This window comes from Canis lupus, chromosome 5 (genome assembly GCF_011100685.1).
Source record: "Canis lupus familiaris isolate Mischka breed German Shepherd chromosome 5, alternate assembly UU_Cfam_GSD_1.0, whole genome shotgun sequence".
Classification (NCBI taxonomy): Eukaryota; Metazoa; Chordata; class Mammalia; order Carnivora; family Canidae; genus Canis; species Canis lupus.
In genome coordinates, this window is record NC_049226.1 from 16872408 (window position 1) to 16884954 (window position 12547).

At 49.7% G+C, this 12547-nt stretch overlaps 1 protein-coding gene across 2 annotated transcripts in view; it reads left to right on the plus strand.

The window, feature by feature from the left end:
* BUD13 (BUD13 homolog) overlaps window positions 1–12547 on the plus strand; it is a 100821-nt gene that overhangs the window by 53862 nt on the left and 34412 nt on the right. For both annotated transcript variants that reach the window (XR_005359212.1, XM_038536057.1), the window contains exon 10: window positions 11360–11430. Coding sequence is in view for 1 of the 2 variants with exons in the window: in XM_038536057.1 (XP_038391985.1) it covers window positions 11360–11387 (28 nt within the window). In the remaining variant the exon portion in view is untranslated. The remainder of the gene's footprint in view (window positions 1–11359; window positions 11431–12547) is intronic.

Below are 12547 nucleotides of genomic sequence, written 5' to 3' on the forward strand. Positions count from 1 at the left end.
GCGGGTAGGAGGTGGGGAATGGGGCAGTACTTTATCTAAGCCTTTATGTATTCCCCCTGGAGGAGCCCAGATTTCCTAACAGTGATTGCCACTCAGGGCTAAGAAGCTGAGGTTTTCACAGATCAGCGGTCCAGCCTGAGTATTCCCAAATTTTTCTTCCTGAGACTGGGACACAGTCATATGCTGGGCAGCTTTGCTGTTGATGAGGGCCCTGCTTAGCCCTCCAGGTCTTACTGCCTGAGCCCTGAGAGGGCCCTTTCTGCCTGGCCTCCCCTGTGTCTCTGGTGTCCCTTTACCTTGGGGGTAGATGTAAAGCCTGAGGCCTGAGTTTGTGGGGACTGATGCCAGGCAGGGGGCTGCTCCCCTCTTTGGGGATGATTTTCCAAACCAGGCTGCACATTCCCCTGAGGCTGCCACCATACCTGGGAAGCACAAATTGGTGGTTGCGGCTCAAAGGGTCAGTTGCTTACTCCCTCTTCTGGGACAGTGTTGTCTTGCTCTGGCTCGCCTGAGGCAGACTGCACCCTACCACCCATGCTCCTCTTCAAGAGAAGGGTAGCCTAGTACTTACTGGAACCTATGAGTGCTAGTTATCCCAAAGGTCCCCAGTTGGCATTACATCCTCTAAAATCCCAGTGCACCCTAGGAATGCCCACACATGTGCTTTTGCTCGCTGTTACACTCCAGAGTTTTCCAGTAACTTACTGGTATGTCCCCAGCAACTCTCATTGCTTTCTTATCATGCCACAGTATCTTTCTGATAGAATCCCTGTAAGGCCCCAGCACTCATGGAATCCCAGGAACTCTAGTAACTGCTGGTGAGCTCCTAGTAGTGCTTGGGTTTCTCTGAATATCAGAGTGGACTTGTAATGTGTGCTCAGGCATACTTGGTGGTCCCCCAAGAGTGTTCCAGCACATGGTATCAAAATCCCAGTGTTCTGCAGGATTTTCAGTAGTGTCCATCAGTTCCCAAAGTGGCCCTCCTCCCCACCAGTGTCTGCTAGGAATGGTGCCTGGAAAGGGATTTGCTGTCCCTCCACTCCCTGAGTCCTGCCACTGGAAGGGAGAGAGGCTCTTTGCCCTTGGCTTCTGCAAGTTACCTGGGCTTCCCTCCAGTGGGAAGTGGTGGGAAGAGAAAGGGAGTGGAAATTAACATTTGTTGAGTGCCAACTCTGTCTTAGGCATTTTATTTAGAGAAGCGAAGTGATTTTTCCCAGTCATTAAGTGGCAGGAAATAATTTGAAGGCAGCTCTGTTGGGTGCGGCTACACCGCTGCCTGTCCTGAGCCTGCAGAGAACCAGAGAAGGCAAATCCCAGGGGCCCCGGGATGCATAGGTTGCCGAGAATGGGGGGAGCTCCTTCCTTCTCTCTGTGTGTGTTTTAACCTTGGCAGGAAAGAAAGGAAAGGGGTTACACTGGTTAAGCTTTCTTTAGAATGAAGCTCTGGTTCCTGGGAGTGTCGTGGCTCCCAGGTGGTGGCAGGTGTCAGATCTACCCCCTCTAGTTTTACACTCCTATTCAGATATCAGGTTCTATATCCATGGCTCACTAGAACCACAGATTTTCCAGATGAACCCAGTTCCAGGGACAGCCTAAGATTATAGGCTCACCCCTGGCCCTTCCCTCAGCCCTGGTCATCACCCAAACTTCAGGATCCAGGTTGTGCATCAGCCTTCCCTGCCCCCCTCCCCTCTGCTAGCTGTAGACATGCTGCCCATGTCAGCCGCCCATCTGCTTCTCTTCCCCTGGCTGCCTTCCCTGGCACGGGAGATACTTGCAAGGTGACTTTGAACAGTGCAGACTCAGCTGGAGGGGGGATGGGAGCAGCCCCACAGGTGGGGAAATGAGAACTAGACCAGGTCTTTCCCACCCCTGCCCTAGCTGTGTCCCTCCACTCCTGGGAGCATGGATGGGAGGGCAGAAAAGGCAGGGAGCCAGAGACTGAGGGGACTGGTTGAGGGAGTCTGTGCTGCTGGGTTGGCTTCATCCCATCAAGGACTCTGACCCCTGCTCCCACATAGGGGTGCAGAAGAGAGATGAATGACTCTGGTCCTATGTTGGGCAACAGCCTCCCCAGAGTAGAGAGAGGCAAGTTTTAATACATCTTGGCTTCCTAACCATCTCCTCCCTACCCCGCCGTTACTTCAGTGGAATCTTTGGAAAACAATGCAGTAGAAGGTTTAGGATTTAGAGACAGACTGCCTAGGTTCATCTCCCTCTTCATGTATAATAGCTGTATAACTTTGGACATACTACTTAGGGTCTCTGAACCCCAATTTCTCCATTCATAAAATGTGGCTAATATTGTTACTTACCTGTCATGTAGTAAATGCTCAATTGAAAAAATTAAATCTTTTTTTTTTTTTTAATTTATTTATGATAGGCACACAGTGAGAGAGAGAGAGGCAGAGACACAGGCAGAGGGAGAAGCAGGCTCCATGCACCGGGAGCCCGATGTGGGATTCGATCCCGGGTCTCCGGGATCGCGCCCTGGGCCAAAGGCAGGCGCCAAACCGCTGCGCCACCCAGGGATCCCTTAATTGAAAAAATTAATGGTATATGGCCTTTTCTATATGTACGTTATACTTCATATAATCATACTGATATACATATGTGGTTATGTACGGGTTTTGTATGTACTCTGTCCTTCCCTTCTTTGCTCTTTCTTGTTGCTTCCGGAAGTTTGGGTGGGAGGTGAGAGGTCTGCTCCCGAACACTCTGGCTACTCAGGGGGCTGAATTCTGCTCAGGAAAGTCAGGTACAGAGGGGAGAGGGCTTAGTCTAGAGAGCTGGAGGAAAGGAAGGTGGTCCAGAAGGGTGGTCTGGGATGTGGCCTGCTGTCTCAGGGCAGCAGAAGCTTGAAGCAAGTGGGAGGGTACCTTCCTGCTCGAGCTCACCCCTCCATCCTGTTATTGCCTCTACCTTACTCTCTATATCAGAATCTCAGCAGTGCCTCTGCCAGCACCTTGGCCAGGGAGTATAAGCCACTGACACTTGCTGCTTGCCTCTGGGGGAGACCTTTTGGAGGGGTAGAGGGACTTTCAGCTCTTGGATTAGCTCCTCCTACTGATTTACTCTCAACAGTGAACAATTTGGTGAGAATGGGAGGCTGTTATAATGGTTGGGTCCCCCAGAGTCTGTGGTCTGCGGCTCCTTCTGTGGGGTGTCAGGGATGGGATGGCCTCTGGTGAGTTTTCTGCAGGAGATGACCTCTCTGATAAGAACCTCAGGGTATGGGCTTTTCACCTGAGGATCTAGTGAGTAGGTGTTGGCATTGGCATGGCCAGCCTGAGGGAGGGAGACTTTGCCTTCTGTGTCCTTTCCATGGCCCTCCACCTCTTGGCAGGGGCTGGTGGAGGTGGGAGGAAGAAGGGAGATGATCCCTGACATAGTGGTATCTCTGGTGGCAGTGAATTTGGGACTAATAACCAATACTGCTGACATATGCTAGCCATGCTTAATTGCAGAATAACTAAGGACAATTTGAGATAAAAATCAGTAAAAATATTGACTTGAGGCCTCAGGTTTGTGCCTCCTTCTTGCACACCCCAGTGTAAAATAAGTCTCTCTGCATCTTTATGGCTGTAGCTGAGCATTTCTCAGCATCTCTGAGGCATCAGTGGGGAAAGCAGCCCACTTTCATTTGGCCTGGTTTCCCCTAGCAGATATCCCAGTGAAAACAGGTGGCAGTGCATGGAGGTATACTGAGAGCAAGGAAGGCCAATGGTCTGCACACCCTGTGTAGGGGACAGGGCCCTGCTTACCCCTAACCTTGTTGTCATCTGCCCCTCCCCACCCCCAGTGACAGTGAGGAGATTGGGCAGCTGGAATATTTATGAGCCTCTTTTCTCTCTTTTTCTTTTCAATTACAATGAAACCTCAGGTAATTAACTGCTAATAACCTTGTTAATTTAAAATGGATCTTCTCCCTTCTGCCCATCACAGGGAAGACTTAAGTCACAAAGTATCAACAGGTTTGAGGAAAGGGGGCATGGGGCGTGCAGAAGAGAGGGAAAGAGAGCTCTGGCTGTTTGGTTACACCTGTTATGGGCAGAGCTCCAGAACTGTAGGAAAAGCTCCTCACTGGTAGAGAGTTCTCTGGTGGGCCCCACAGCCATGGGAATCCAGAGGCACTGCAATTCCTTCAGCCCCACATTCCCAGACAATACGCCATGTTACATAGTGTTACTTAACTTAGGAAGAGAGCTCTGTGGGCTCTGACCCAACACACTAGGCCTTTACTGTGGCCTGACCTTCAGCCTAAGGTACTGTTGCTTATCCTTGGGCTTGTGATCCTGGAAACCCAACTTCTCCCATCTTCACTCTTTCCCAATCTCAAGGATTTGGGATAAATTCAGGAAGAAAATAAGCTTATTCTGGATGGTTTAGACATTTGTCTAGAGTTGGTGCATCCAATTGACAAACTTTTAAAGTGCAGCTGAGGTCTTAGTAATACAGAGATGAAGAAAAATATGGTCTTTGTCCTCAAGGAGCTTATTGTTTCATGGCCAGAATCTGTCAGGTAAACAGATAATTACAACACAAATTATGCAGAGCACAGAGAAGAAAATACCTCACCTGGTAGGGTATGGGAGTCAGGCAAGGTTTTACAGAGGAGGGGATATTTGAAATGGGCATTGATAGATTAAGGAGGAGTGCTCTAGGCAGGTAACACAGAGAGTGGGAAGGCCATGCAGAGGGAACAACATGGAAGTGTGAGAAGCCATGGCTGCTGGGGAAATGCAGGGACAAGCAGGTGACTGGAGCAGAGCCAAATCTTGAGGAGTTGGTAGGATTTCTTCTGAGGGTGACCTTTCTGGCCCAGGACAGCTGAGGGCTGTACCCCACAGCTGGATGCCTAGGAAGTCTATGGCCTTGTGACATTAGCCACAAGGGGGATAAGTGGAGATTTAAGGATAAATAGGGCCTCAGATTTGGATTCTCTAAGTGGCTTCTCCCTGTCCCACACTGCTTTGAGGCCATTTTGGAGACTTTGAGCTTTGAGTCTGGATGTGTATAGAACACCTGCTCCCTCCCCGGGGAAGCCTCTATTCAGAAGCTGGCAGTCTATTTCCAGAAAGCATCTCACTGCTGCTCTGGGATGGGTCCCTTAGCTCAGCCTGGAGATGCCCACCTTCCTTCCCCAAACTTCAGCTGCTGAAAGAAGCCTGGGTAGAGGTGGCTGGTGTGGTTCTTGGTGGACTACAGCTGAGGGGCACCATCCCTGTCCAGGAGGGCTATGATTACTTCCGGGGAGCCCACGTCTAAGATTTGGGGGCTAAACCATCCTGGAGCCATCAGCCTTCTCTCCTAATAGATCTTGTCACCACCCCCAGATCCTTGGCTTCTGCCTGTGGGCAGAATCCTTAGTTTCAAAGTTGAGTCTCAATTGTCTGAGCCTCCCTTCTCCTGTTCCCTTCCTGCTGTTTCAGTGTTGTTGTTGTTTTTTTTCCCAAGACAAACAGCCACAAAGCTCCATCTCTTAATGAAACTGTTTGATAATGATTAATTATGCAGCCATCTCATTTGCATGCACAGGCTGTGGCTACCCAGCTTCTCTCCCACCCTCTTCTGCATGCCTCAGGCAAAACAGAGACCTGGTAATTCCAGTGACTACCCACTCTCAGGCAGCCCTCCCAGTCACTTCTAGAGCTGGCAGCAGGGGCTAGCCTATGCAGTCACATTTGGGACCACTGGACAGGGGCATGTGTCATGAACTCTCCACCCAACCTAAGAAGACAGGGTGCTTGGGCCTTACCTAGTGTCTCTCCTTTACTTATCTACAAGCCATGAGCCCCTCTGCCTCCAGTTGCCTCTTCTGAAAAGTGAGACTCACCCAAATACCACCCCAGTGGGCAATGTCTGTCTCTCTATCTCTGGCGCTGGTTCCAGTGATGGTGCTACTGAAGTAGGTTTTTGAGTGATTGGTTGCATCAAGTGGTCTCTTGGGATCTCTTTAAGATGTTACTCCAAGATTCTATGGGATCCTTAATTTTACCAGGGTTCTGGTTCCACCTGCTGTAACAAAACACCCTCTCACCTCTAATGCAGCACCCACTGTGTGTATCCCCTTCCCTGGGGAGCACCCATGTCCTCATCCAGGAGACCCCCAGGGTCTTGAGGGGCCTCACACTGGAAGGCTCTGTTTTGGAAGGGGGCAAGGATGATGTCTGCTGGAGGCTTGCATACTAAGCCCCTGGTGGCACAGGAAGCAATACCTTATGTTGAGGCCAGGGCCAGGGGGAGGGGGCCAAAAGTCTGTGGTGGTGAGGAGACTTCAGTGCCAAAGCCCTATGTCCCTGGAATTCATGGAGGTGTCACGCCAGGGAGGAAGAATCTTGTCAAGTGGTCTTTGAAAGGGCAAAATTCACATGGAGTTATAAAGCATTGAACCTGAGCTGTCTGTCAGGGAGAAATGGGACTTCCAAGCAGTGAATCTCAAATCTTCTGGGGGCAGAAAATTCTCCAGCTCTAGATCCTTTCCAATTAAACGTGCATATGTTCCTACAGACCCAAAAGTGTACTGACTGTCTTCTTAGGGCTTCTGGGCCTGAGCTGAAGGATCAGGTCTGGTCTGGGAGTTTTAGAAAACCAGAATGGAAGAGGGCATGACAAGTAGGGTGGGAGCCAGATGGCTTCCCCAGGGACTAGGTGGGAAGTCTGACAGTGGCCTCCTGGGAAGGGACAGAGCTCACTGTGGGAAGTTTTATCTGGAGAGTAGGAAATGACCCTTGAACTAGAGAGCAAGCAGGCTCTGAAGTGAAGCCCAGGAGCTTCAGGAGAAAGGGTGCTGCTTGACCTCTGGGCAGAGGGAGAGACAGAGCCCTCATGAAGGAGGAATGCCAGATCCTTAGGATGGTGGGTGAGATCTGAAGTGGAGAAGTGAGGCTGAAGTGGGAAGAGAAGACCTCCAGATTAGGATGTGGAAGGGCTGGAAAGGAATGTGTTTTGATGCTGGAGCTTGGGGTTTCCAGGGGAGCAAGAGGGCAAGGAGTATTGGTAGGGCCAGGGGACTCCGACAAGGCCAGGACTTCACCTCATCAGTGATTTCACCTTCAGAGACCCGTGTTTGGTTGGTGTTGCCTGGGTGATAGGCTTGGAGAGGTTAGGATTCAGGTTCATTGAGATTGAGAGAAGGAGGGAGGGCATGGCAGTGGGGATGGTGGCTGCCTGGGGGGGGGGTAGCCAGAGCAGATGCTTGCAGGAGGGAAGGAACTGGGATTTTATTTATTTTATTTTATTTTATTTTATTTTATTTTATTTATTTTTTAATTTAATTTAATTTAATTTAATTTAATAATTTTAGGATTTTATTTATTTATTCATGAGAGACACACAGAGAGAGGCAGAGACATAGGTAGCGGGAGAAGCAGGCTTCCTGTGAGGAGCCTGGTGCAGGACTTGATTCCAGGACCCCGGGATCATGACCTGAGCTGAAGGCAGATGTTCAACCACTGAGCCACCCAGGGCGCCCCAGGAGCTGGGATTCTGTGTGATTCCAAGTCCTGCTCAGTGCACTTTACACCATTGACTCTTAGTTCCTCTGTGGGAGCTCGTGCTCTGGATGCCACTCTCTGCCTTTCCCCTCCCTACCAGTTTTCTCAGTCAGGTTTTTCCAGAATGATAATCAGAGAAGGCCTCCCTGTCTCTCTTCTATGGTCACTGGCTTTGGGGGATCCTGCTCTTTGTGGAGCCAAGTTGGCAATAGCTAGGTTTCTGAAAAACTGCCAGAGGAAGGATTAGAATCAGAGCTTCAGAAGGGTGACCTTTCTTGGCTGAACCTGTTCAAGAAACCTGTGAAGAGAAAGCAGTTTGGGGTGTTGGGAAGCATGCTGGCTGGGGAGGCCAGTGAACTGGGGGCTTGGTGCTGATCTGCTGATCTTGCCGCTCTCTGCTGAGAGCAGTCAGATTGGTCTTGATTAAGTCACTTTTTCCCCCTTCTATTCCTCAGTTTCTCAATCCATAAAATGGATAATTCATCATCCACCCATCCACCCATTTGTGTGCCTGTCTGTTCATTATTCCATCCATCTATCTATCTGTCTGTCTGTTCCATCCAGCAACTATTTATTGGATGCCAACTCCATGCTGGATGCTATATATAGCACTGAGGATGCACAACAGTGATGAGGCTGACATGGTCTCTTCTCTTGTGGATCTCAGGGTGGACCAAAGAACAAAGACATACAAAAATACTAATACCTGTCTCCCAGGGTTGTTTGGAGACTAAAGTAATGAGACACTGTGGGAAAGGACTGTGTGCTACAAGGAGGCCCAGTTCAAGGAGGAATTAGAGAGGCCTTCAGCATGCCCAGCCTAATGACTCAATGTTTAATTTCCAAACCTCTCCATTCCTTCCCTTTTATCCACCTCCATCAACCCCCAGAGCTGGTCCTTCCTCCTTTTGCCCCCCTGCTGCCACCACCTTCTGTGCTTTCCCTGCAGGAGGAAAAGGAAGCCTCTGATAGGGATGGGGCTGGGACAGCTGAGCCCATGGCTGCTAATTAGCAGCACTGAACCTTGGCCAAGCTGGAGAGGCAGATAAGGGGAAGTGCCGGGGTGGGGCAGACCATGAATGGTCCTGCTGGGGGTGTCATAGATTCTCTAGGGACAGGTCCTGAGGTAACCCCTCTCCCATGCCACCCCTTGACCTGTGTGCAGGCATTGTCACCCATGACTGCACAGTGAAGAGACTTGAGTGATGGTAGAAAAAGCAGATGGTCCACAAGGGAGGACCCTTCCAGCTGGGCCTTCTCTAGATTCAGAGGACAGAGCTTGATCACTCTTAGTATTCTTGTTTCTGGACTTCTGCTTGGACCATCACCTCTGCAGGAAATGCTCTGCCTGCCTCACCACATGTCATCTGTCCTTCCAGACCAGAGTAGACATCTTCTCCTCCACCTGATCTGGCCTCCTCATAGCTGGAAGCAGTACCCTCTTCTTCTTGAACACGCATAGCCCTTGGGTCATCCCTGTCTGATGATGTGTGCACTCTCCTTTGAATCACATGTGTCTCTACTCCCAGCATTCTCCCCACCCAGGATGAAGTCCTGTCTTCATCCTTCACACCTCACACATTGTCTGACATTGAGTGAGTGTGCAATAAAGTTTACCAAAAGGTCCCAGAATGTCTCTGGCTGTCCCAGTGGGCTCAAGGACCATTTCTGAAGGTACAGTTTTACAAATGAAGAAATTGGGGATCAGAGAGGCCAAAGAGTTTTTGCTCAAAGCCAAACAGCCACTAAGAAGTGTCTCTACTTCAAAGTCAGGTCTGTTTTAGGGCAGTTTATTATATTGAGGGACTTCTGGAGACACCAGGTTCAAATAGCTAAATAATAAATGATAGAAATAATCAAAGCAAACCAAAGTATGTCCTGACCATCCTTCTGATCAATTTACTGGGAAAACCATAGATGTACTGAGTGTGGGGGCTAACGGAAAGCCACTGTGGTTAGGGGCTAGACATTCTGGAACTGTGTCCAAGCTGATCTGACTGGGTTTCCATGAGATCTTTGGGCCTCTGGGGAGTTCCTTCCATAGAGAAATTGCTGCTGGCTTTACACCCATAGCACTACGGCTGTGAGAACACCTTGATTTGCAGTGCAAAAGGTCAGAAGTGGGCTGGAGGAGTTGCCAGTATGTTCTGATGTCACAGATGGGCTTTCTGATATTCTGAAACTGCTCCTTTTTACTGGTCAGGTTGCTAAGAGCCTACATTAGCACCTCACCACTGTGGTTAACGTAACAGGAACTTTCTTCTTTGTAAGTCCTGAGAGATTGATGTGGTCAAACTGGCCTTTGACATTTTCTGGAGGCTCAGTATATTTGACTCGGTAATTCCTGAGACTTTCAGAAAAAATTTTGCAGTGCGAGTGGAGGACTGACATTATGTTTATTTTGCTGGCTCTTGCAGATGCCTGCTTTCTTCATCTGCATAGCACCACTTGCCCCTCTTTCTTGGTTACCATATCCCTATTTCCTTTAGTGCATAGGCTATTTCCCTGTTCTATTGGGGCAGCAGGACAGTACTGACACCTGGTCCTTAGGATTAATCCCATGACTCAGGCCACAGCGATTGAGTCCTGCCCTGCATTTCACAGGTGAATGGAGAGGGAGCATGAAGATCTTTTCCTCCGAGATCATAAGTGAGGATAATATAAGCCCAGAGCAGCCTTTGGCCCTGCCAACCCAGAGCTCATTCCTCCTATGACCCTAACCCAGGGAGGAAGCTCAAATTTAGAAAAAGAAGAAAAGTGTGGTGCTGAGATATGGAGAATGGGAGAGAGACCTGACCGTGCCATCTGACTTTCTGGTTTTACTCTTGCTCTTCCAGTTCCATGAGCCACCACATCTCCATTTTTGCAGTATCACTTTAAATCCCTCCCTTGCAACAGAAAGAATCCTGAGTATGTACCACGTAAGGTCCTTGTATGCATGTGCACAAGCACACACACACACACACATACATATGTATGTAAAACCACAAACAAAATAGGAAGGACAACTTCAGAGTTAAATTGAGTCCATTTAGCTTTATGAAAAACTGTGTTACAATTCTTTTTACAGGATCTAGTAAGGATCTAGTAAGAGGCAGCACCTGATTATGTACTTGTGTCTGGGAACTGTAGATGTAGCCATCCTTTTCTAGAGAATAGGTTCTGAGGGGCAGAGGGCTCAAGACAAAATGGGGATGGCTGGGACCCCAGAGGCAAACTCAGCTTAATGCTTCATTTCAGGAGGGCCACCCCTGCCTTAGTGGTTACACTGGAGGGTGTGTGTGTGTGAGATCCAAGATTCCCGTGCCCAGGCCCAGCACCCCTGCTACCACCCCAGTGTTTGGCTCCTTCCAGCGGTCAGACCTCTGGGTCCCTGGGAAGCCCCCTCTCTGGACAGTGGGAACAGGGAACCAGCAGCAAGTTCCTCAGGCTTGGTCTGGTGTGATCCATGGGGGCTTTATCTTGCCATTAATGGTTTTCTAAATTGGTGGCAGTGGAGCAAAAAACCCAATTTGCGCCTGGAGCACGCATGATTACTATTGTAATAACCTCAGCTAATAAGAATATGATGTGGGGCTAGGCCGGGAGAGAAAACACATTTCTCATTAGCTTTTGATTAATTACTCTACATAATTTCTTAGTTGTGGTGGCCAAGGGGGGGGGGGTGTTTCCATTTCTTTAACTCACCTTAACCCCAGCAGGCTAGGGATATTCTGGGGATCGTGGTATACCTCCAAGGGCCATTGAGGGAGAAACGCCTCTCTCTCTATTCCTCACGTCTTTTCCCTGTTTTCTCTCCCCCCTTTCCTCCCTCGCCTTGCCCTCTTAATATTTTCTCTTTTACCTTTTCCCTCTCTCTCCAGCCTCTCCGGAATCTTCATGGGTGTCTGACCTGCATTTGGTGACAGCCCAAGTGGTCCCCTCTCACTGCCAGGTAGGTAGGTAATGGCTGGTTTGCAGGTCCCAGCTAATCTACCCTGACTCCTAAGCCCAGCTGCCCTCTGGTCCTGCCTCTGGACCTCTTTTGGCTCACCTGCTCTTGATGCAGGATCATCAGCCTGGCTGAGGGCACCTCACCCCTCCCACCACCTGGCTCCGGGCCTTCTCAGGACTCTGCGGTTTGGAATTGTTCTTTCTCACGACCTCACCACATGCACAGGGGCCTCCTGGCCTTTCTCCTGGTCCCTGGCAGCTAGGTCCCAGCTGGATGGTCTCTCTGGTCCTCACATCTGCAATCTAGCGCTCAATAGGACAGTTCCTGAAAATATTTCCATTTTGTTTGTGATTCAACAGGTTTCTCTTGACCTCTTCTATGTACCCAGAGCTGTGCTAGGCACAGTGGGGGACAGAAGAGAAATGACAGCTGTGGGTCTTGCCATCAGTTGGGAAGGCTGTTGAGGGAGGGACACAATCTAACACAAAGTGATGTGTACTGAGTATCCTGTTGGCAGAGAGAGCAGGGGAGTGAGGCTTCTCAGGCTGGAGGTTCAGGGAGGCTTCCTGGAGGAGGGGGAACTCAGGTTTAGATCGGCAGAAGGAGAGGATGGGAAAGGGCACAGTGTGAGTAAAGATCCAGAGTTGGGAATACTCAGAGCGATTTTGGAGGATTTTAGGTGGCTAGTGTATTTTAAGTGGGGGTTTCTGTGGGAGGTGAGCTACAAGGGAAAGTTGGAGGCCAAGTCTTTCAGACGTCAGGCTGAGGGTTTGGGACATCCATGCTGTGCGTTGGGGTCCTGCAAGGTTTTGGGGTGCGAGGGCGATCTTACAGCAGTGGCTTGCTGAATGGACAATGGTGGGGTGTGTTCGTTTTCCACTGCTACTGTAACGGATTACCACACAATTAGTGGCTTAAGATAATACACATTTATTATCTCACAGTTCTGCAGGCCAGAGTGCAGGTTGGCTTGACAGTTTTCTCTGCTCTGGGTTTATACAAGACTGAAATCAGATGTTGGCTGGCTGGGCTCCTGTGGGGAGGCTGGGGGAAGAATCCACTTCCAGGCTCATTCAGGTTGTTGGCAGAAACCTACTCTTGTGGTTGTAGGACTGAG